This window comes from Vombatus ursinus, unplaced genomic scaffold (genome assembly GCF_900497805.2).
Source record: "Vombatus ursinus unplaced genomic scaffold, bare-nosed wombat genome assembly UNPS02014803.1, whole genome shotgun sequence".
In the NCBI taxonomy this organism is placed as follows: domain Eukaryota; kingdom Metazoa; phylum Chordata; class Mammalia; order Diprotodontia; family Vombatidae; genus Vombatus; species Vombatus ursinus.
Window position 1 is genome coordinate 3164341 of NW_020954581.1, and position 26055 is coordinate 3190395.

General features: G+C 38.7%; 1 protein-coding gene across 1 annotated transcript in view; it reads left to right on the top strand.

The window, feature by feature from the left end:
- Positions 1 to 26055, top strand: part of TTLL7 (tubulin tyrosine ligase like 7) — a 116928-nt gene that overhangs the window by 89974 nt on the left and 899 nt on the right. The window contains exons 18-19 of the mRNA XM_027873967.1: positions 6886 to 7046; positions 20396 to 20566. Coding sequence (XP_027729768.1) covers positions 6886 to 7046; positions 20396 to 20566 — 332 coding nt within the window. The remainder of the gene's footprint in view (positions 1 to 6885; positions 7047 to 20395; positions 20567 to 26055) is intronic.

Sequence of the window (26055 nt, forward strand, 5' to 3'; positions counted from 1 at the left end):
GCATAATACATCCCGCTGTTATTAATAATGCACTGTGGCTTTTTTATTTTTGGGAGGAATGGCGGTGCTGAGGAGGAGGAGTTAAGACCTTTGTTAAATTGAACTGAACTGATAAAGCATTTATTAAGTGCTTACTATGTGCCAGGCACCGTGATGAATGCTGGGAATACAAATACAAAGAAAGAAGATGAGCATTGCCCTCACAGAGCTTAGATTCTAATGGAGGGGGTTGGAGGTGGGGGGGGTGGGGTTTGGAAAAGGTCAGGAAGTAAGGTACAAAGTCCAGTTTGGGGCAAGAGAGGGGGAAGCTCAGCTGGCAGAGCCCAAAGTGGCCGGGGCCCCCAGGGTGAGAGACCGAGAAGCTGGTGAAGGAGGGGAGTCAAAGAAGTTGTGGTCTACAGGACAGGACTATTAACAATCCCCTTGGCTTTGTAACTGCCTCCCCACCAGTAGTAGGATAATGTAGGCCGAGTTATTGCTAAGTCTTTCTGATGTTTTTAAAAGGGAGGGAGGTGTCCCAATACTGGTTATATAGAGCTTGTTACCACAGCACTGCAGGTTAAAGAAGTAAGTGAGGGGAACCAGGCAACTCTATAGTTAACTTAGGTAGATGGTTGCCATTTTTGCTAGAGCTGGTCCTAGCTTGCATCTTTGTTGTCTGTTGGTTCTGGCGGTCTAAACTTAGACCAGACCAATCATATCTTGCCGACAATTTGTCCACATTCAGAGAGGGAGAGAGAAAGTGATAGGGGAGTGTAGTTTCCCTTCTGAGGATCGTGAATGGAGCAAGCCTCTGGCTTCTGTCTGTGCAAGCCTGGCCAAGCGACTTGTCTCATTGTTGTCTTGATTGGTGCTAACCATGGCTCTTCTTGCTATTTCACTCAATTCTTTTCCCCAAACTTTATTCAGAGTCTTATTTCTTAGCTCAGTGGCGGGGGGGGGAACTGCTCCTGGGGAAGGAAGGAGAAGGGCAGCTTTCACTAGGGTTTGTTCTGTGATAACATCCTTCCACTGATCTTTACCTGCAGGGATAGCTTAAGAGCTTTGAGCCATGCAGAGTTGTTGGAAAAAATAAGTACCATCAGCTCAATTAGCACAATGTACCATTTTTATAAAATTAAAAACTCTACTTTGCAGAGATTTTCTTCCCCCACCCAATAGAATGAAAGGTAAAATAAACACCTACGCCAAACATAGGCAACCTGAATGTCCTGGTGCAAAAGATGATAGATTAGAAGAGAAAATTGTGCATGGTGAGACTTTGTTATATTTGTAGCTATTAAAGAGCATTAAGTGTCAGAAGGTAAATCCTTATAATTTATAGAGGTGGGCACCATAATTTCAAGAAAATGTGGAAAAAAACAGGAAACTTACTGGCAAACTTGGCTAATAGTTTTATATTTAGTTGTTGAATTTTTCTGGCATTTCTTTGGAAAAAAGTCACTTCAGTTTTGTATTAAAGTTAATTGTGAAAGAAACACTGCCCAGTTGGTAAGTGATTAGCACAGGATATGGAAAAACCTTTAACAACAAGAGAATTGGACTCAATGTGCGTATGAAAGCAGGCTCCAAATTATTAGTAATGAGGGAAATGCTAAACGGAACAACTAAGGTTTCACCTCACATTGCTCAAAATGGGCAAAGATGTTAAAAAAAAATCCCAACGGCAATAGCATTGAAAGCATTGTTGGAAAACAGGTACACTAATACTCTATTCAGGCAAATGATTTGGAATTATGAGAGAAAAGTCACCAAAATATATATACCCTTTGGAATATTACAGGGGGAATATCCCAAGAAGGTCCAAGGTAGAAAGTAAAATTGCACACATACCGGATGGTCCCAAACAGCAAAATAGTCTGCATTTGTTTGTTGCGCAAATGACAGTATAAGAATGTAATGGAATAATATTGTGCCATAGACGCATAGCAAAGACGTGCTCTAATATCGAGCAAAGTAAGCAAAACTAGGAGAATAAGAAAAATCGATCTCCAGTAGTGTAAAACATAAACCCTATAGAACATCCTCCAGATTCTCATCAGTCTTGGTCCAGAAAGACAGATGATAAAGTACGCTTGTGGCCTGGCCCGTCTGTAGAGTGGCAGGGGAGCCCAGGTACACAATGCTGTCTACAGGGTTAGCTGTAATTGGTGTGGCCTTTAGTCCCGCTTGACTCTCGTTCTTTGTTAGAAAGAAGACTTTTAGGATGTGGGAGCCTATAGGGAAATTACTTTGACGTAAAAACAAAAGGCGTCAGAGGTGAGAGAAACTTGAAGTGCAAAGAACAATATCCCCCAGTCAGGAGGCTAATTAAGCATAGTGAAAACCCGGTGAAAACTATAGAAGCCTCTGTGCAGAGATAAAGATTGAGAATTCCAGGTTGTGTTCCTTATGCCGTGTTATTTCTTTCTCTAATCTTTATGAAATAGTCTTCATTTTACTTCACTGAATTCAACCTGTTTTCCTAAACCGTGAGGCATGAAATGTGAAGAGATTACGTGTTATAAAGAAAAATTGCCCACTATGATGTGGTGCAATTGCAATTGACTGTTTGTTCAGAAGATCATGTATCAGTGGGAAGACTTGTCCCAGAACAACTTATGAAACTAGGAGGAAGCAGCCACCACGAGGGGGACAAGGCAGGAAACCCAGTAATGGAGGTCAGCTGAACCATGACCTTAATTAAGGTGTTCTGAAAGCTTTCAGAAATAAGCACTATGAATGCCCTTCTTGGTGGCCTCTTTCACTCAAACTCCACATAAGTAAGTGATTTGGCTTTATTTCTTTCCTTGTCAAACTTGGCCGGATAATGTCAGTTTGTTATGGAAGATATTAATGTTATCCACAGATATTTTCCAGCTCCAGATGATGATTTTTTTTACTTTTTGTAGTTTGACTGACTTTGTGAGAGGAAGAACTGGAAACTTCTCCAAGTTCCCTCTTCATAAGCCCATGCCTTACTAATTTGTGTCCAACTTGACCTTCCCTGAAACCCTCAGTCCCTTTGGCGGTATGGAATTCTCAGTAGAGAGCTGTGCACCAACATATACTTGTCTCCAGGGGTTCTGTGGTCCCTGTGGAATTTGGTGCTTTTTAACTTGGGCCTCCCACAGTAGAAAGATGCAGAAATTGGATGGTTGCCCTTGAAAGTGGTAGAGATTTCTCTGAGGTTCATATTGCATAGCACACAAAGAGCTCCAAACACATGCATGCACACACATGTATACGCACACACATTCCTCTTCTCTGTTATGCTTCCTGTCCCTTTTCTTTTTTTCTTGAAAGAAATTATTTTCCTAATTTCATTTTTTATTGGTCATCTTGAAATGCCAGTGAATAAGGTATATGAATTAAAGCTGAACAGATCTTCACTGGAGGAAAATGGAAACAGTTCAATCTCATTTGATGCTATGATGTTCAAACATGGCCCTTGGCATAGTTCTGCTCCCTGCTAGGAGCCATAGTTGCTTTATATGGTTGGGCAGAAATCTGTATGAAGAAGAAAGATACTGCAGCATTGGTGGTCAAGGGAGAATGCCAAATTTGCTAAAAAGCCTTTTCCTAGATGGGAAAGCATTGATGTATTACTAAGAGAAGAGACAGAATGGAGCAGTTCCACTTGGACTGTGTGGGGATTTCAGGTCTCAGTTCCCATAGGTCTTTGACTCATTTGGTACTTTTTCTCCAAAGAACAATACCTGCTTCTTATCACCTACTGTAGTTGCCTCTAGAAGCACGTGAATTGTCATTTCCCACCTTTCTTTCTCAGTTGGATTGCCCTAGGTGTGCCGTGGAGCTGTTGATGGTGCATCGGCAAGGCTGCTGGAATTCTGTAGCCATGCTTGCTGTATGTAGCATCAGGGCAGTGTGAGTGGTTTTAATGTGATTTCTAAATTGTCTTCACCTCATGCCATTATTTTCAACAAAGACCAACTGTTCACCTATATGGAGCAGTTTGTCATTCACACTGATAAATAAGAGTGAATGTTTCTTGAATATATGAATTTGCCTTATGCCTTGTGCCTCAGTTTTGCAGTAATTCAAATAAAAAACCCAGAACAGACAAACCTTTCACTTTTCAATTTTTAAATACTATCACTAGCTAAATCACCCATCTATTCTTTCTTTTGGAAATATCAGTGTGGTTAGGGAAGGGGGTACTTTTAAATCAATCACAAGAAAATCAAAATTTATACTTAGTTTCATTTGGCTTCAAGGGCAAACTCTAGCCATTTATACATTGGTTGTTGTTCAGTTGTTTCAGTTATATCCTGCTCTTTGTGACCCCATTTGGGGTTTTCTGGGCAAAGATACTGTAGAGGTTTGCCATTTCCTTCTCCAGCCAGTTTGACAGAGGAGGAAACTGAGGCAAACAGGGTTAAATGACTTGCCCAGGGTCACACAGCTGGTAGATGTCTAAGGCAGGATTTGAACTCAGGTGTCCCTGACTCTAGGTCCTGTGCTCTAAACATTGTCTACCCCTTTGCTCTGTCAGACCTAATCCTATGTTTTCTTCAGCATGTAAAGACTCACCCTCCTTCTTAAGAAGGTTTTCTTCATTAATCCCCGTTCTAGGCTGCTATTATCCTGGGTTTGTATTTCATCATCAATTATAGTTAGTGACACACAATTGCATGTATGTACTGGTTCTCATATATACAGTTATTAACTATTATAGCATGCACTGAGGTAAATATTTCCACTGTTTTAGTCTTATTTCTAAATCGCACATTGTAATTAATGTGTTAGATAACAAGATTACATGTTGTGTTTATGCCACTGCCATCCCACCTCTGCCATTTATTCCCTTCTCTCTAGTCCTGCTACCCCTTCACGCCCCTCCCCCCACCGGAGGTCCTAGTCTTTACTATAATAATAAGTCTTTCAGTCTGTACCCTCTCCAGTTCATCCTTCATGTTTCTACTAGAAAAAATATTTCTTCTGTATTGATCTGTTCACGTCACTCTTTGGCTCAGAAATGTTCTGTGAGCTCTCTGTTGTCAATGAAGTAAATTCCAGACTCCTTTGCCTGGTATTCAAGCTTTACCAGCTGGTATTAAAACTCCCCTTCCAGCCTTTTCTGAGGGGAGCCTCCTATATTACTCCCCATGTCCTCTATATTTCTGCCAAATTAGACTGTTCTCTGTTCCCCAAACATACTCTGTGGTCTCCTGCTTTCTTGTCTTTGTTCGCAGTAAGAAATGTTTTTATTTGGCCATTAAAATTCCTAACTGTTCTTTAAAGGCCAACTTGAATGACTTCTCCATGAAGCCTTCCTGGTTGGTAATAATTCCCCATAAAACTTTCTAATGCACTTATCAGATAATTATTGTATACCTCAATTATATGTGTTTATGCCTTATCTGGGCTGAAAGCTACTATCTTCCTCCCCAACTAAAGCTGCCATGGTGCTGTCCACAGTAGGGGTGCTAAACATACATATGCTTTACCTGTTCTATGACCAGAGCTCTAACTCTTGTTTCTTTTGTAAACTCCATGTTGTGTTGTCCACTGCTTTCTGACATTAGACTAAGTAAAAACCTGCTCTGAAGGATATTCATTCATTCTTCCAGCAACGATTTGTTATGTCCCTGCTGTGTGGAAAGCACTGTAATGTATATAACAACATAATTTTCACTGTAACTCTATTTCTTCTATATATGAAACCTGACTCCATTCTGCTTCTCTTAAGCACACATACATATATAATAATTCATATTATCATGTAATATTCAGGAAACATAACTAAGCTTTTTATGTTGAATAACACTAAGAAAGTATAGTGGGTAGAGGGATGTAATGATAGTAAGATTCAAATTTAAATCCTGCCTCAGATACTTACTAGCAGTGTGACCTTAAGTAAGCCAATTAACCTTTTTCAGCCTCTGTTTCTTTATCTGCAAAATGGGAGTAATAATACTTGAACCAACTTACAGGGTTGTTGAGGCTCAAACAAGATAATGTGTATGTATTATATATAATATAAATATATAATATATTTGCATATATATATATATATATACACACACACACATATATATATATAAAGAGAGAGAGAATTTCACACACCTTAAATTGCTATACAAATATTAGCTATTAATGTTGTTTTCTTCTACTTAAAAATTCATTTGGTTCTATGGCTCATTATAATAAAATAATAAAAGTAATCTAATATTTAATATTTTCTCTAATTTTTTTCTCCTGTAAAATTTTTATACTTTGGATTATAAATGCAGTCATATATAAATAAAATTTTATCAAATCTTTTAATTGCTGATATAACTTTTAAATTTAAATATTTACTTCACTTTTTCCTTCATGCTAGGATGGGCCAGAGACAACCAAAATTACTTCTTTAAAAATTGGTGATTTTCTAAGCAAGAGAACCAGATTTAAACTATGTATCTCTCATCTACATCTAGCTCCCACATTATTTGTGCCGGTTGAAATAAATGTATGTAATCAGACTCTCTCTTTCTGTTTTTGTCACTCTCTCTCTCTCTCTCTCCCTCTCCCTCTCTCTCTCTCTCTCTGTATGTGTGTGTGTTCATCCCACGTTGGGTCCAGTTTTTACAGGCAGTTCCCTTAACTAGATAATGTTAGGAAGAGTGAAAAAAATTAATTTTGATGAACTGGAAAAGAGCAACTTGATTTATCTAGATTTGTTTTGATAAAATGGTTTTGATTGAAAAGGCATGTTACAACATACACGATGAACACATGGACATTAGGTGAAATAGTCTATTGAAAGGTTTACTAGATGTTAAGTGATTATTTCTTGCCATCTTTTTTTTTTCCTGGCTGGTGAAAGTAAGACCAGATGTTTGGCATTAGGTTTTTCTGAATGTGCCTAGGATTTAAAAATTCTTTTCTGTTTCCTTCTAGGTTTTGGACATTGTGAAAACAAGCATTCGCTCAGTTCTTCCACGTATCTGGAAGATACCTGACATGGAAGGTTTACATTTGTTTCGAATTTTTAACCGCGTCTTTAACCAGCTGCTGTGGAGCCATGGCCAAGGCTTGTGGAACTGTTTTTGTAATTCAGGGTATGTGGCATTGATTTTTGTTTTTCACAATCACTTTAATATCTACCCAGTTGTAGAGATGGCAAAAAAATTGGTATTTTCTCAGTGGTTTATCTCTTGGAATATATAGATTTTTATCAGGCATAATTTTAAGGAGTTAGTAGCACTTTTAAAGGTAATTAGCTTGATGTATATGACTGGAGTATAACTACAGTTAAATCTGAAGGATTGGAAATCAACTGAAAGGAGAACCAGTCTGAATAGGAAGCAAGTGTGACAGGGCAGAAAGAAGGCTGGAGTCATCCAGGCTGTTGGAACACTGTGACCAAGTTATTTAAACTGCTTGGACCTCAGATCCTCATCTGTAAAATGAAGTTGGGCCAGGTGACCTCTCAAGTCCCTTCCAGCTTTAAATCAGTGATCCAGTGAGTGTGTGAATTAGTGATAGGACTGAATTGGGAACATGTCTTCCTAGAGATGTCATCCAGTCCTATTGCTTCAGTTCTTACCTGAATGACTCATAGAACTCTTCCATCCTGACCTTTGTCCTAGTATGTTTTGCAAATACATATTCCATCAGTGGGAAAGATAACCATACCTAGGAAATGTGTGGTTGGTACCACACATAGGGAATACATGTGTTTCAAGTACATGAATGGAGGGCCAACTTACATCTCCAGTGCTACAGAGCTCTTGATGTCATTACTTATGCTTAGCTTCCTCCCTAATGGGTCTGTGGGTCTTATAGACCTTGCTGAGCTGTTCTCCACTGGTCTTATGGTTAATTTTAACTACAAGTCTAATGGTCCCTGTTAAGCAATGTTCTAACAGGTGTCTTGTTGTAGAGGATCTCCCTGGTTCCAGCTTCTGGCAATAGCAGGAATCTTTAGTTTAGGTTCTAAATCATCTCCATAAGAGGAAAAATAAGCTCTGCTATTTCTCATTTAACTTAGAATCAAAGATACGAGCTTTAGCTCCTCTGGGAAAGCTGGACCTTCATATACCCATTATCAAACAAGAGAAGGAAGCCTCTAGCAACCTCTTCTCCCTCGCCATGATGAGGAGATGAATTCAGCTTCCAAAACTTGAGGTGTGGTTTGCTTTTTCATTCCAAAAGGAAAGTTTTTCTTCCTAAGGGCAATTTTTTTTTCCTTTTCTTTTAGAACACAGAACAGACATTTAACCTTGTCTTTGAACTTCTTCCTCTTGACTAGGGGGAAAGTCCCTTAACCAGGCTCCTATCTAATTTAGGATTAGAAAATTCTTCTAGTTCCTGTTTAATTTCCTAATAGGGAACCTGTGCCCTAGAACTCATTTTGAGAGGGATTGTGACAAAGAATTCCCATAAAAATTATGTGAGCTAAAGCCCCTGTTTTCTCTGTCTAAAACTCTTTGGGCCTCATGCAAATGAAAAGGAAAAAGAAAGGAAAGGAAGGAGGAAAACTACTGCCCTTCACCTCCATCCCTTTGTTTCACATTCTTGCCTTTTTTATGCATTCAAGGTTGGTAATAAGCCCACTTAGGCTTTGATCAGTCATCTCTCTCATGAAGTAAATTTTTTTGTCTGTTGCTCAGTAGTACAACTAACACACCTAATTGTAGGACTGGACCATATGATATAGTGGAGAGAATGCTGACTTAGACTCAGTTGTTAGGCCCCTGGGACTTGGAATTTAAAGGATGCTTACAGGTCATCTAGTCCAAAACTCTCAGTTTACAAAAGAAGAAACTAAGGCCCAGAGAAATGACTCACCCAAGGTCACAGAGGAAGCAGATATTGGATTTGAAACCATTTCCTCTGATTCTAAATTCAGTGCTCTTTTTCCTTATACCACCTTGTTCAGTTCCTGACCATGCCCTTTACTATTGTGTTACTTTGAACAAATCACTTAATCTTTCGAAGCCTCAGATTCCTCCTCTGTAAAATGGAGACAGTAATATTGACATTATTCACTTCACTGAGGCCTTGAATCACTTTGAGAAAAATGCTTTCCACAAGCACCAAATGCTACATCAAAGTTAGCTACTATCATATCCTCTGTTGCTTCATGGAGGTTCTCAAAGGGTGTACCAAGGAAGCATGAGCACCATGAGATCCTACAAAGATGGAAAGGCTTAGTGGGCATTTGGAATATAGCAGTAATAACTTACATTTTTATATACAGACTTGTTGAAGGAGCGTAAATAAGTAGGAATAAAAATTATCCCAATCATATCAGACACCATATAATAGAACACAAATGTCAAGTTGTTCCCAGGCAAATATTAATTAAATCAAGTCAGTCAAAGCATTTATTATGTGTTACAGTGTGCTGGCACTATACTAAGTACTGGGAATTCAAATAAAGGTAAAAACATGATTTATCCATTATGGAGCTCACCTTGTAATAGGGGAGACAAGGTGTAAACAACTATGTACTTACAAGATATACAAGGTGTAAATGGAAGGTAAGCTTAGAAGAGAGGCACTAGCAGTGACAAGGACCAGAAGAGGCCTCCTGATGAAGGCAGCATTTGAACCAAGTCTTGAAAGAATTCAGGGAAACCAGTGAATGGAGGAGAGAGGCGAGACCACCACCACCACCATCATCTTCATCATCACATTTATATTGTGTCTGCAGTGTGCCAGGCACTGTGCTAAGTTCTTTATAAATATTATCTCATGTAATCCTCACAGCCCTGTGATGTTGGTGCTATTATCATCTTCATTTTATGTTTGAGGAAATTTAGATAAACAAAGGTCAAATGACTTGCCCAAGGTTGCACAGTTAGGAAATGTCTGAGGCTACATTTGAACCCAGGTCTTCCTGACTCTAGGTTCAGTGTTTTTATCTACTATGCCACCTTCTAGATGTGAGGGACAGATTAAAAATAGACAGCCAGGCGATGAAATGTTGTATGCTAGAGAGACAGCAAGAAGGCAGGTGTTGCTAGATCATAAAGTACATGGAAGAGTGTAAAATATAAGATTGGAAAAGTAGGAAAGGGCCAGGTTGTAAAGGACTTTTTTTTTTAAATAAGTTTGTATTGATTTTTTTAACATCATCAAAAATTTCTCCAATATCCCTCTCATAAAGAGCCATTTCCTTTACCAAAGAATATTTTTAAACGCAAAAAAGAGAGAAGAAAAAAATGGCATAACTGATTAATATATTGAAAAAGTCAGAAAATATATGCAATGTATAATACTTGAGGTCTTCCTACCTCTAAAAAAGGGGTATGATCTCATATTCTTCTTTTAAGCCACGCTTATTATTAAATGAAAATATATAAACACACAATAATAATAATAATAACAAATGTATTAATTATTAATAATATACAAATAGAATATATTAACATTATTTATGTAATAATATATAATAATTAGTATATACACACATATATAAATATATACAAAGTAAATAAAGTAGTTTGGGAGGAAAGTCACTAGCAGTTGGGGGTGAGGGAGAGATCAGGAAAGTCTTCATGCAGAAGATGATGCCTCAGCTGCATCTTAAAAGAAGAAAGAGACTTTCTGAGGCAAGGTAAGGAAGGGGTGAATTTTAGGAGGCATTGGGGTGGCCAACACAGAGGTATGAGGACCAGAGATAGAGTGTCAGATATGGATTGAAGAGTAGGAGAAGGGGAGCAATGTTCAGTGATTCTGGAAAAATAAGTAGGGCAAGGTTGTATAGGACTCTAAAAGTTGAATATAGTTTATGTTTTTTCCATAGAAGCAACAGTAAACTGCTAGTGTTGATTGAGTAAGAGTCTTACACAGCCAGATACGTGCTTAACAAAAACTACTTTGACAGCAGTGTATAGGATGGTCTGGAATGGTAGGTGACTTGAGGCAGGAAGATCAGTTAGGAGATTGGTATACTAATACAGGTGGAAAATAATTCAGGCCTTAAAGTGGTAGTGGTGAGAAGGGATCCAAATTCCAGAGATAATTGTGAAGGCACCAACAGTGAGATTTGGCAACTGATGGGATATTTGAGGTGAGAGAGAGTATAGAGTTTGGGATAATGCCAAGATTTCTAGGGCTTGAATGAATTGAGTAAAACACAGATTATGGTGGCACTGTAATGGAGAAGCTACCAGATCAGCTGGTCCAGTGGCCACATGATTAATAGGATTCAGTCTTCTCCAAGTAACTTAACTGACCATTCCCTAGACCAGTTCCTCTCCCCCCCACCATGTTCTTAATGGCCAATGTGAATTGACTAGGTGGCAATCTCAAGTATTACTCAGCAGCAATCCTTGCATCAACAATCCATCCAGACCCAGAATCTAGATACAGTCATATCCTTTTTGTCAGTTAAAGGCAGTATAGTGTAGTGGATAAAGTTTTGGCCTTGGAGCCAAGAAAACCTGAGTTCAAATCTCGCCTCTGATATTTACTAGTTCTATGGCCTCAGTTTCTTCTTCCATAAAAGGAGAATGATAATCCTTCTGTTACCCACCTTATAGTCCCTCCTCAGATATATACTGGCTACCTGATCATGGGCAAGTCACTTAAAAGACCACGCTCTAAGATTATAAATTGCAGAGAAGGTGCCAACCTGTATTGGTAAACAGTTTTCTTACCTGGGAGTTCCCTATACCATTGAAATTGCAGGTCTAAACCCTATTTCTGTTACCTGCTTCACTAGGCTGCTTTGAGGATCAAATGAAAAAAATGTCCAATAAGTCCTATATAAATGTCAGTTATTATTTCATGAATTTTGTGACTGAAGGTGCTGAGTGGAGACCACTAAAGTCATTTTTCTGCCTCTGGACAGGGTTGTACTTTAACCAACATGTACAGAAAGGTACCTATTTTCTTCCCAGGACACTCACAGATAGACCTTTAAGTTGGCACTACGGTAGACAGAGTGGGCTATCTCCAGTTGTCCTGATCTATATCTTACCACTGGGACCAGATGGCTCTGGAGGAGAAAGTGAGGCTGGTGAATTTGCATGGCCCTCCTCACTTAAATCTGGTTCACTTGCATGTCATGGCATCACCTTCCTGATGTCATGGTACCCTTTGAGAATGAAGAACAAACAAACAAACAAACAATAACAATATTATTCAATAATTTTGCATATTTTACTTTTTGTGTGTGCAGTTCTCTTTACTTACATTGTTGTATAGTTATTTTGTATATTGTGTTCTTTGCTCTGCTTGCTTTACTCTACATCAGTTCATAGATCATTCCATGCTTGTTTGTAGGTATTTGTCATTTCTTATAGCTTAGTAGTGATCCTTTACATTTATGTCCATTCACCATAATGCGGTTAACTTGTTTATCCATTTTGATATTCTAAATGTTTGTGTTTGCTTTATCTGGCGATATGATTATAACGTTTACTTTTTGGACTGACTGTATACATGGGAAATTTTTGTTTTCTTATCCCTTATTTTTAATCTGTGTATGTCTTTGTTTTTTAAGTGTGTCTTTTGTAAGCAGTATATTGTAGGATTTTGTTTTCTTATCCAATCTATCATTCTTTTTCATTTTGTTGGATTGCTTAATCCATTTACATTTAAAGTTATGAGAGTTCAGTTTATGGTTTCGTCCACTTGTCATTTATATGTGTGTGTGTATGTGTGTATATATACACACACACATAAACATACACACATATATGAGGAGAGAGAGAGAGAGAGAGAGAACGAGAACCTAATTTGGAATATATATTTATATAACATACATATTATATAAATATACATGTATTGCAAATTAGGTTCCCCCCCTTTTCTATGTAAACTCACTATGTATTTTCAGTTTTTTTTTTTTAGCTTATTCTACTCTAAGGCAAACTATTCCTACTGGCTCTTTCTTTGACCTTAACCCCTACCCCCTGCACACACTTCTTACCCCTTTCTCTTATCCCTTAGTTCTTGTTTCTTTCTCCCTTTTATCCACTTAATTCTTCTCTCTTTTTTGTCTTGGTTAAGTAGTCAAGTAAAATCCCTTTACTCTCTTTCCTTCCTTCAACTTGTTTTGTTAGTTTTAAATTTTAATTTTTATGTATTTTTTTAAAAATTATTTCTCTCATTCTCTTCATTATGTTTCCTTTCTGTGGATTCTAGACTTTTATTCTTTGATTCATGACCCTGATACTTATTTAATCCTTCTTTAGTCTATGTATTCTTCATGGAATTAAGGCTTCTAAGGTTTCTATTTTGGGTTCCCTCTTCAAAACAATTGCTGTGTTATATTTAGCCTTGTAGATCTTGCTCCTTGGCCCTTTTCTGTTGTGCCTCAGTCTTAGAAATATTTTTTCCTGCAGGTGATAGAGAAGATATTGCCTCCTGGTAGGATTTTCCTATTTCCCTTTTGTGCAGTTCATTATTAACCTTTGTCCTTCCTTTGTAATTTTCCTCCAGTTGCCGTGAAATCTCCCTGGGTTCATGCTTTCCAACTCTTCTGGGTGTCAGTTACTCCCAGGAACTCTGATTCCCTTTCTTCTGAGGTAGGATGAGCATGTCTGAGTACTGAATTCTTACAAATTATGCCCATCGTCAGGTCCTCAGCTCCTTTTATTGAATAGTTCTTATCACATGGGAGCATTCATCAGTGATACTGCCCTACTATCACTAAACAAGACTTCTTCCTTTTTTCCCATTTCAGTCTCTTCCTTTCCTTCACCCATTCTCCTCAAGCTCTCTTCTTCCTAAGAGACTACAGGAGTTAACTTTTCTTCATTGAGAGCATTTGATGTGATTAGGGTACATCATATATTCCCCTCTATCTTCTTCCTCTCATTCTTCTTTCACATCCCACTCTGTTCTCCCCCCCTGCCTATTCTATATGTAGTCCCCCAAAAGCCTTGATTCACCTATAGGTGGGGGGGGGGTTGGGAAGTTTAGTTCTTGGTATTTCAGCCTTGGGTCTCCTTCATCACTTCCATTTGCCTTATGCTTCCACCCTTATCTCCTTATGTAATTTTAGAAAGAAATCTCTTAATTGGTCTCTTGGTTGCAATTTTGTTTTCCTTGTTTGCTGTGTTTGTTTATATTTTATTTCCGATGGATTTTTTTTTTTAGTACAGGGGTGACGTAATCCTACCTGTGCTTTAGGAAAATTGCTTTGGTAGCTGAGTGGAGGCTGAATAGGAGTGGGCTGAGACTTGAGCCGGGAGAAACAACCAGAAAGCTGTTCAAGGAATGCGTTGATGAGATTTTACTCTAATAGTTGGTGAAGTTATCAGTCATAGCTTTCTGTAGATATCCTATAATTTAAAGGTCCATTTCACACATTCTGTATTACGTTAGTTTTTTTTTTAATAGTTCTATTTATTCTGTAATCATTTATAAGTGTTTTGGTCTTGCCTTTCCATTTATATGGTGAGATCCTTGAGGAAAGGGACCATATCTTATATTTTTTATATACCTGAAAGTATGCAGCCAAATTCTGGGCACATGGTAAATGTTCAATAAATTTATGACCTAGAGAATCCTTAAAATGATATAACTGACACTCATGCAAATTATTGCTTCTAATATTCTTAGCAGTCAATAACTGACCAATAAAGGCTTATTAAGCACTTAACTGTGTCAGGCACTGGTGGTATAAAGACAAAACTGAAACAGTTCCTGACCTCGAAAGAGCCTACATTCTAAAAGGGGTGGGGACAACAGGTACATATGTAAATGTATACAAAAAAAGCTTCAAGATAACATCAGGGAGGAAGCTACTAGCAGCTGAGGGGACCAGGTGCGGGTCTCATGCAGAAGGTGGTACTTGAGCTGAGTTTTGAAGGAAACCAGACAAGCCAGGAGCTGGAGGGAAGGAGGGAGTGCGTTCCAGGAATGGGGGATGGCCAGAACTGAGACATGGTAATAGGAGATGGAATGTCATATTTGAGGAATAGCAGGAAGGCTCATTTGGCTGAACCGTAGGTTACATGGAGAAAAGTAGAACATAATAAAGAAGGAGACGGGTTGTGAAGAAGCTTTGAGTGTCACACAGAGGAGTTCATATTTGATCCTAGAGGTAATAGGGAGACATAGTTTTATTGAGTTGGGGGGAGGGGAGAATAGGGGATGACCAAGTCTGACAAAATCAGTCAACAAACATTCAATAAATGCTTACTTGTGTCAACTCCTTTGCTAAGAAGCAAGGAGCTTATAGCCTAATGGTAGAGGCAACAAGTAAATAAATACCTCCATACAACAGAGAGAGAGAGAGAGCAGGATGAAGGTAACCTTAGATGGGAAGGCTTAACTGGCTGTGGGGAACCAGGAAAGGCCTCTTGCAGAAGGCCTGGAGGTTAGGGAAATGGAGTCTTTAAAAGGAAGCCAGGGTGCCAGGAGTTGAAGGTGTGAAGGATTAGCTTTCTAGCCAGATATTGGAAAAGGAATTTTGTATGTAAGACATAGCAGGTAGACCATGATCACTGGATTGTAGAAACTGAGATGGATTCCCTGTGTGCCCAAGAACCATGCTCCCTAGCGCCTCCAGGTCCCTGGCAGGCAGGTCCTTTTCACTCTTCTCCTTTTTCAAAGATGGTTTTGATATGTGACCCACTATGGCCCACTAAATATAGATCGGTATAGCCCTGTAATATAGTCCTTAGCTTGTGTTTGTGAGAGAGAGTGTCTTTGGAGAACTACATGCCAAAATGCATGTAGAGCTCTCTCACAATGATTTCTTAAAGTGAGGGGAACTCTGAAAATGGACAAGAGTAACCTGTGGAGATTATTCTACTCAGAAAGCTGCCACAGTTCAGATGGTGACCTGATATAAAATTAGCAAGAGTGTGCTCTCTTCCCTTTGTCCTGGCCAAGCTAAATGTTGGCAAGTTACCATAGGGGTGCTGGGAGACTGATGTGGGCCATCTAGTTAAGAAGTCAAAGGTTCCAGGACAATATTCACACAGGAGTGAAAGTTGGTAGCCACCCCCCAGAGGCTCAGGGTTAGGAGTGAAGGGGAGAGGAACAGAAATGTAAGATGACAAGAAGAGATGAACAGGAAAAGTACAGTAAATTCTTGACTGTGCCTGAGCAGGTAACCCTATTTGTGATGGGACCTCAACTTTATTGTTAGTTGGCAGTGCTAATGAACAGTTTGTTAGCAGATCAATGGAAGTTATCACTTTCGGAGTCTAAGAGATTTTATAGAATAGGGAAAGAGAGGATGAATTTGAAGATGCAAGAATGTTGTTCAGTAGAGTGTTGTGAACTGATTACTATTTTTTATTCATTTAAGGATTCCACGTCCAATGAAGCATTGGGTTCACTGTCTTTGCTGATAATTGGAAATAGTTTTAATTTCAGTTGGACTATTTACAGAAGCCCCATCTTTAATATATGGACAGGATAGTAAATAAATGTAAAGAAATTAGAAGAAATCTTTAAATATATCTTAAATGCTAATCCTCTTGTCGCTCTTTTCTTCTCCCTCACCCAGCTCTTAGCTCATAAAAACTTTCTTTGGCCCTGTCTACCTTTATCATCAGCAACCTCTTTTCTTCTTAACTATTTGCATGTGTTTTATTTCTCATATCCCCAACTTTTGTGGCCTGTGTCTTACTACCCAATCACCCTCACTTGCAGATAGGCTCTGACCCTGTTTGGAGGGCTTTTCATAACCATTAGAAACATTAAGTCCTACCTAAGCAGAACAAGCCAGATATTTGTCAGTTGATAAACATTCAGGTCTTTGTTCATCTTTCTAAGTCTTAGAGACAAAGCTCTCATTCTTCATTTTTTCAATGAGTTTTCTTCTCTTGGGTTTATTGTTTTACCTTCTCTGTTTAGCTTAGGTAACTTGACATTTGTTTTTACTATTAGGTAGCATTTTGGTTAGCTTCAAGGAACCCAGAATTGTTCTTTGAACTTAAAAAAGGCCTACTTGGCTATTTCAAGATAGCAACATATATACTTGCACTTTTGTAAATCACAGATTTCTGTGGAAAACAATGGGGAAAAAACTGAAGAGTAAATTATTTTGGGGAATGCTGATTTTCTTTAGGCTCAGCCTAATTTCCATTAAAGGGATCTGGTTTGGAGGGAGGGGGGTAAGAGGGATGAGTCTAGGAATGTATTTTTCTTTTCATGGATGCACAAAGATGTTCCCTTATTTAATTTACTTGTCTTTTCCTTATGGAATTGATGTAATTTAAATTTGTGGTGTCAGCTTTGATTTGAAATTTCCCTTTTTTCAACACTTTGCCACAAAGATGTTAATTTTATTTTTGTTGTTGAATTTCAATTTCTTACATAACTATATACTAGTATAATAGTATAATTAATAATAGTAGTATAGTAATAACTAGTAGGATAACTTATTAAGTGATATTCACTTTTTTTAAAGAAAAAAACATCATGGGGTTCTTTTTTCGTAGCAAATATTTCATTTCACACAGAAGTCATGTTTTCAGGCAACACATTGAATGCTATATTCTTTGAGGAAAACTTGTCACACACTGTTGACACACCATGGTTTTAAGGCTGTGTTGCCTCTGCACGAATACACTATAGTCATTCTATTTAAAAAAAATCTGAGCTTAGAGGATCTAAAAGCTTTAAAATTCCAATAAATATCAAAGGATCAAAGTGTTGGCAATTAAGTCATTTTGACTTTCTCTTAAAGAAGAGTGTATCTCTATAGGAAAATCCACCATTTTTCCCTCTGAGGGTTGTAAAATGGGTATTGAATTATTGCCAAATTCAAAGTAAATGAAACAGCTCATGAGGATTGAAATAAGTTGTACACCATTATGAGAAGTGATCCTCCCTATGTGGAGCCTGGTGCAAGCATAATGTAAACTGATCCCATTTGCCAAAGAATTATGATCAATGATGAGCCTAAAAGTCGGTCAGTCAGAGGTGGAGCACATGGACTCCTTTAAATCCCTGATGTGCAGCTCAGTGAGTGACGCTTTAAGAAGGCTTCAAAGTCTTAGAGCATTAAGAGAGCATCTGGCAGAATGCAGGGTTTGTGCTCTGTGGTTATCATGGAGACAATCCCGTCTGAGAATGATCTAAAAGCACCTGTCCAGTACACGGCCTCGTGAGCCAGTCTCCCAGTGCTCCGTAGAAGTGTGACTGAAACTCTTTGTTGGCTCATTGTTGTTAAGGCAAAGTTGAATACAGTCTTTCTTTCAGAGGATCGTAGAGAGTTAGGAGGGACCATAGAGACCACTATGTCCATTGCCCTCACTTTTTGAGTGAGGAAACTAAGGCCCTGGGGAAAATGAGTGACTTGCCCAAAATCACACAAATAACAAGCATCAAAGAAAGGATTTGAACTCAGGTCATTTGACTCCAAAGCCGGCACTCTTTCCACACTACCATATTGATCCTTAGGTCCACTGACTTGGATGCCCAATTCTCCATGTGTTAGTGGAGAGTTTTGTGAGGTAAACAAAAAAGGCAGGGGGAATCACTAACTGGTGGTCATGAGTCTCTCTGAACTTTCTTAGGTCAGTTCTCTGAAAGACAGTTCTCTGAAAGATCATGGTTGGGCCCATATTCAAAGATTTTCAACTAGCTCTGTGATTATCAGTGTTCTCTCTGTATTGGCTTTAAGAAACCACTGGTACGTTTATGCCAAGACAAAATAGCCAAGTTGGATTTAGTTGATGTTAGTGAACTGTATGGTAATCTGGGGTCCAAAGTCCCCAGGCTCTGGGTTTATTTGTGCAGGGTTTGACTTCACAGGCTTCCCTCCAAATCACTAACATTTAGGTTTGGCATGTCCCTACACAGAAATCTATACACACATATAAATACCTACATACATGCGTGTGTATGTGTATATGTACACACATACGTTTATGTCTATATTATGGATATGCACATAGATGAGAGAGAGAGGGAGAGGGAGAGAATAGTGTTTAGGTCTCCACAGATATATGTAAAAGGGTCCCTGGGATCCTGTGGAGGCACACAAGCAGACAACTGGGTTTACTGGTGTAAGGTGGCCTTTATTCAACCTGACAGAATAGGCAGAAAATAGAGAGGACTTCTTGTAACCCATAAATAATCAACACAACTCTATTCCTCTCCTATCAGTCTCGTTTTCCACAGAGTACTAAAGTTCCCCAAATTCATGTCAGCCAGTTGTTTGGACCTCTCTGAGGAGGAAAACACTTGGGGCTAAGAGACAGGCCACCCACATTCCCACTGAATGCATGTCAGCTGAGTAACTCACAGTAAATTGTGGGGTACAAGATTGAAGTCCCTTGTCCCCTCATACCACAGCATTAGCACTTTACTGTGGCTCTTCCTGGCACCCTGGGGGCCACGGGTATGACCCTTGCAATCCTCTTGACAAGAGATGCTCAGGAAATAAAAGCCTGGATCCCTGACCTGTTGATTTCAAGGTTGCTTTAATCAATTGACAAGTATTTATTAAGCATCTACTGTTTGCCAGGCACTGTGCTTGGCCCTGAGGATACAAAGACATAAATGAAATGGCCCATACCCTTGAGAAACTTATATTTTGTAGGGGGAGGCAACGTGCAAACATATAAATATATAGAAGGTACAGAAGTCATTGGGTAATTTTGTGGGGGTAATACCATCAGTTCCATTTAGGAGATGGTGCTTGAGGTCCCTACCCCCCTGCTCAGAAGATTCCCTCTCTTCTAGCCAGAAGGTTGAGTTTCAGGATTCTTTAGCTGGGAGCTTATAGGGAACTTTCAGAAACTTGTGTCATTTGGCCATATGGCTCCACTCTACATTGCTGCCATGTGGCTGAGAGATAAGACCCCCACCTCTCCTCTGAGGTCAAGTACCAGGAACTCTCTGCTGGGTCATGTGGGCAACAGTGTCACGTGTACTTGAGGCAACTGTTAATTTTTTTTGAGGAGGTGCTTCCCCCATTCCCCCAAGTGTCTCCAGAAGAGAAACAAAGAGGAAAAATAGAGGCCAGGAGGACCTGTGAGTTTTCTTTAAGGCCATTACAAGGTGGGGCAGAGGTTCAAATGGTCAATCAGTGAGCATTATATGCCTACCCCGCACCAGGTGCCATGCTAGGAAAACAAAAACAGTTTATATTCTATCAGAGCACCCCATGACAGACAGAGCCACCTAATTCATTTTGAGGCCATCTTCAGCCTCAGTAAAACCCGTCCTTGAGCGGGTGCCGGGGGACTGTCCATCTCCTCTGTAGGAAGATACCTGGTCAAGGCCCCAGACCCAGCAAGTTCAGCAGGTTCTTCAAGGAAGCCTCGTGATCAAAGCCCTACAATTGTGCCTGTTTTTATATATAAAGATTCACTTCCTAGTGTGTGCATGTGTGTACTGGGCTCAACCATATACAGCATCTTCTATCAAGCAGTTACTAGGCCCTATTTCCCCCCAGCCTGTTGCTAGTTCTTTCATAGGTTGCCATTTTTTTTTTTTTTGCTACATGAGGTCATGTCTGTTTCCATGCCAACCACAGCTCTTGGGAGACAATCTTCAGCAAAAGCACGGAAGTCATAACTCCCCAACAACTCCAGTGCTGCCAGCAGCTGGTACAGCTTTGTAAACACTGCCTCCTAGTGGTGTACAAGTATGCGAGTGATTCCCGAGCATCAGTGTCCTCTGTGTGCCCCGACTGGGAAAATACCAGGTACGTGTGCATCTCCAGGGCCCTGAGATATGTCTTACCAAAGTAGCAGCCATTTGCTGTGTCAGAGTGGGATTTTTTTTCCAGGAAATGAGCTGGGCAAAAGTCTCCAGGCTGAGTTCATGCAGATCATAAGCTCCCAAGGACTTCTAAGCGTAGAATTTAATGCTAATGAACTCAACAGGGAGACTTTCTCCCAAACATCAAAAATGGACTCCCTCACAGGGAGGTGGAAATCACATTTAAGAGACTATTTGCTTTTGAAAGTCACATGAGGAAACTTAGTATGTAAGTGGATGGTTAATCTAGCCAAGGTTTCCCCAGCCTTCAGAGGTAATGTATAGTCTTCGACTCGCCTGGTGCAAGTTTGTGATGATGTCACAGCCCAAGCTTACACTTCCAAGAAGCCAGGCTATGCTCTAGGAATTGCTGTGGTTTATTTGTAGTGGTTTAAAAAAAATGGCAGTGAATGTGGTTCTTCCAAGTTGACAACTGAATGTGTCAACTTCCTAAATTTGTTTTAATAAAAGATGTTGGTATCCCTGAAAGTAGGAAAATAATTTTGCTTTTAGCTTGCAAAAATCTGGTAAATTAGCAGCCCTTACTTGACTTTATTTAAATTGGCTATGGATTCTACTAAGATTTAAAGGGTATTGTGTGATGTTTTTATACATGCAGAGAAGGCACCATTGAGGGAGGCAGGAAGTAGCTGTAACTTTGAAGATCCTTCAGAAGTTTAATATGAGATACTAGGAAACAAATAGATTAACACTAAGGGAAGTGAGGCTCCTGTCCTCCAGAGAAGATCCATAAGAATTTTAACATGAGGTACCAGGAAACAAGTAGATCACCACTAAGGGAAGTGAGGCTCCTCTCCTCCAGAAATCAAGTTTTTTATTCAAGAACCCTCTTGGCAGATATATCTTGTAAAAGTTATTCTCTCAAAAAAAACCCCTAAAACTAAGACAGTCCTGGCATAGAGAATGCAACAGCAAAATTGCTCAAAAATCCTTTGCATTAAAAACTATGGAGCACTTTATTTGTGAGTTTTGCTCGTTTCTGATGAATTTATGGATGAACTAAACTTATCAGATCTTGTCATGTGACTGTTGCAGGGCCTCTAACATAGTTTAACTCCTACTGGAAACAGACGTTGATTGATCTCAGCAATGGTAGAGGTAAATTTAGCCACCAAACCATATTGACTATGTAAACATCAAAGTAATATTCTGGATATTTTCATTGATTGACCAACCCAAAAGATGGAAAATAAAGTTTATCATACTTTCATACTAATAAAGAGAAGTGAAAAAAGATCTTCAAGTTACTGAATGCATAAATGGGACCCTTTGATATCTTTGGGGGACATGTGCCATAATTGAGGTGGCCTTGGATTCCAATCCAAGAAGCAGTCTCTGTGACAATCTTTAAAGCCTATGGCACCAACTTCTACCCAAGAATGAATTTCTTATGGTGTGAAAAGTCAGATGATGATACCTTAGTATATAGCTCTCTATTCCCAAAGAATACTCTGGAGCTTTGGAATGCAGGAATGAAAGCCAGAGGCCTCCATGGTCACCTTAAGATAGCTGAATGATGATGTAGGGGCACTGAAAGCCCTTCTGAAATGGAGAAATTCCCCATGCAATCCTGTCCCAGGAACCTGAGTCAGGGACACCTGAAATTTAAAATTAAAACCTGAGTAGCCCCAGCCAAATAAGAGGCTTTAATTAAGGGCACAATAATTTAGAGAAATGGAAGAAGCAGCAGCTTGGTAGTCTTCAACTCTGTTAAGGTAACTGAGAAAGTATTGAATCCTTGTTATCCATCGTGAAGATAGAGTGAGCCTACTTTTCAAGTGCTTAGCCCAAAGTAGGCACTCAGTGATTTACTTACTGATTGATCAATATGATTAATAAATAATGTAGAGAGATATAATCCTAATAGATGTAGAGGTAGAGTAGGTAAGATTGACTGATTTTTACCCTAGGAAAATATGAAGCATAGTATTTTACTATGTAGAAAATACCGCTTTATCTAGAATTGTTTTTTGCCTGCTTACATCTGAGTTTCTGCTCTCCTACCACCCCCACCCCCTGCATTTACCTACATAATAGAGCTGCCAAAATAACTTCTTTAAAATGCCAAAAGCATTCACAAGTTGATTGTAGCTCCTCCCACTCCACCTTCATTTCTAATAAAACTTTGGCTTACAGACTGACCTACCTTCTCATGAAAGGACTACTTCATAGTTAATGAATCATTCTTAGGACTCGATTTGTACTTTGTCATACAAAGGAAAAAAAAAGCCAAGATGCTCTCTTTATACTGTGAGCCTTGTTTTCAACTACTGTAAATAATGAGATTTCCATCAGGAATGATATTATTATAAATTGGTAAATAAAACCTTGTGAATATTAAGTATGTGGTTATATGTTAACCTAGGCAAAAGCCACTGGCCAGTGTTTTGACATACTTCACTTGTCGACCCCACACCCAGGAAGTTAAATTGATTTGAAGGATTGAGTTCCTAGGTGGGGAACAGAAGTTGATTTTGTTCTAGGACTAATGGGGATCCAAATTGACCCAGATTCTGGGGTTCCCCCAAACTGGAAATAACTTTAGGCTTATGGAAAACTACCTTGAAGTTCATGCCAGGGGATAACTAAATCAACCCTTGGAGAAGCCAGATGAGGGGATGAGGAAGGATTTTCTGGGGAATAATTTCCCCATTGGCATTTGGCATGCTATTAACAGCAATAGTTTGAAAATGTGGGCATCTTTCATTTGCAGTTTGAATATGTTTTTCCTTTTCTAAGTAAGATAGAGAATCTCTTGATTGTAATGGCTTTTTTTCTTATCTTTGTTTTTTCTTTCCATCAGTCAGGTGAATCTGCCTTGCAAATATGTCAACGAGTTAGTGATTTTTGTACATAAGAAGTAAAGTAGGATGAAAGAAGAGCCACAAACTTTTTTCATTTTCAGTACTGCATGCACATTCTGTAGACAGTCTATAAATTCACTTCCCAGAGATACTATTCCTACTGAAAAATCAAATCACATTATTTTAACTTCATTGCAGAGAACATGCTTTAAAAATAATTTTTAGCATTCAGCAAGGATAGTGGTCCCAGGGACCTCCCAGGCAATATTAAGGAATATTAAAGCAAATAATCCATTGTATTTCCCTGTAACCCTTTAAAACACCTCACAGCACTCTCTTTAAAGAGAAAAAAAAATGCTTCTTCCAGTGTGATTTCAGGTACTTTTTAAAGCCCACATATATTCTTCTTGTCATTTTAAGAATTGAAAAAAAGTTTCCTTTTAGCTTTTACTACTTTCCTGATGCTTTACTGAGCATCAAAAAGTTTAGATTCATGGAAGGTAGATATTTTCCCAGTCCCAAAGCTAGTCTACTCTTTAAATTTCTGTTAGAAGTATGATGGAACAGTTGGGATTCATTGATTTTAAAGTAGGGATAACTAAGGAGCCCTTGATCCAGCCCATTTCTCTTCCCATCTTGTACCTAAGTCACAAATTGAGTCATTTTCCTTCTTTGGTTTCTTCTGCACAAATGGAGAACTCTTCATCAAGCAGGAGGGATGTATGAACTTTACCCTCTTTATGGGATCTAGAAAACAAAAATGACTTGTACTTTGAAAGAAAGCAATTTAGGTAGAAGGTATTATTTATAAGGGCAATCCTGAATATCATCAGAGCACAGTTTTCTTTGGAAGATAAAAGAATTTTGCAATGTTTTTGTTTAAGTATATACCTTTGTACTAGACAACAAAGTGTGAGAGAGATGGGAGACTTCCTTAGCCAGTGGATATCAGATTAGCTATCAATGACACAGTAATGTGCATTAGCCACATGAGTGCCATTTAGAAAATGTATATAATTTTGATGTGCAAAACAAGTGATTTTGCTATTCAGTCATTCAACACACATTTAAGCTCCAGTGTGCAAGGCAAGCAGCTAGGTGATGCTGTGGATAAGTGCTGACCTTGGAGTCAGGAAACTCATCTTCCAGAGTTCAAATCTGGCCTCAGACACTTAGTAGCCATGTGACCCTGGGCAAGTCACTTCACCTTGTTTGCCTCAGTTTCCTCATCTGTAAAATGAGCTGGAAAAGGAAATGGCAAACCACTCTAGTATCTTTGCCAAGAAAACTCCAAATGGGGTCACAAAGAATCAGAAATGACTGAACATGTGCAAGGCACCATGTTAGGCATTGGAGATAACAACAAAAATGAATTAGTCTTGGCCCTCAAGGAGCTTACATTTGGCTTGTCATTCATGAAATGTTGATTTAATTTGGGATGTTTCATGTTCTCTCATTGCTCTATTAACTCATAGATTTTAGCAATTAATTATAGCTTGTTATTCAGAAATAAATTTAAATAATATTAAATCATGCTAAATTATATAATTGTGCTTATAAGTGTAATTAGAAAATGATACTATCTTGTCTGTTTTATGTAAATTACTTGATAGTAAATGATAGTTTATGTACATAAACACTTAAGTATGTTCATACATGTATACATAGCCGTACAGAATATTTTCCTGCCAATTCAAAGGCATAACTGCCAGCAATGTATTCCATAAAGTAAGTAACAGATCCACTGCCAATATTTTTGGTAGCCCCCTACATGATAGTGGAAGCCTGTAAAAGTAGGAATACAGTGATAGAAGTTGGAGAGTTCCTGGGTCAGTAAGATATTCTGTTACCACTCCAGGTTCTTTTCCAAGACAGCTGTTAATTAGAGACTCCCTCTTATTGCTCCTTACCCCTGCTCTTTGAAATCTCTTTCCTCCACAGTTATGTTGTCGTTTTTTTTTTTCACATGATGTGTTCCCATTGTCCTCATAATCATCACCATAACTGAATAGTTTTTTTTTCCTTTTTAAATACTGCCATTGGTTTCCAATGAAGTATCTTGATCGATTCTGTCTATGTTCATTATCGAGTTAGACAGCTGGATTCCATTACTCATAGAGAGAGAGTTTTTTCATCATCCTAATAGTAGACAAGTGTCATGCAGACACTACAAATACCCAAGGTGCGACAAGTCACATTTGGCCCTGAATAAGGATAAAGCAAAGCATATCATTAGTATCGCTTATCCTGATGTGTAGTCATGAGCATCTCATGAGGTACAAAGCTTGGGTCATTCCTGATGCTCATAGCATGGTTTATTAACTTCATCATTCCTCAGTTTCTCCATATACAACAAGATAGTACAACAACAAAACATTATTAAATCATGATCAAGGGTTTTGTCATCCTTGGAAGTAGTTGCTTTTAATATAGCCTGAATTTCTCTTATACTAAATGTTGCAAACTTATACAGTACTTCATACTTTGTGTTTAGGGTACATACATGAAGCAGTGAAGTAGGTAACTATCATGAGTTTAAGAAAAGTATCTACCTTTTATACGGATTTATAATGAAGTCCACATTGACAGTTACCATGTAAGTCATTGG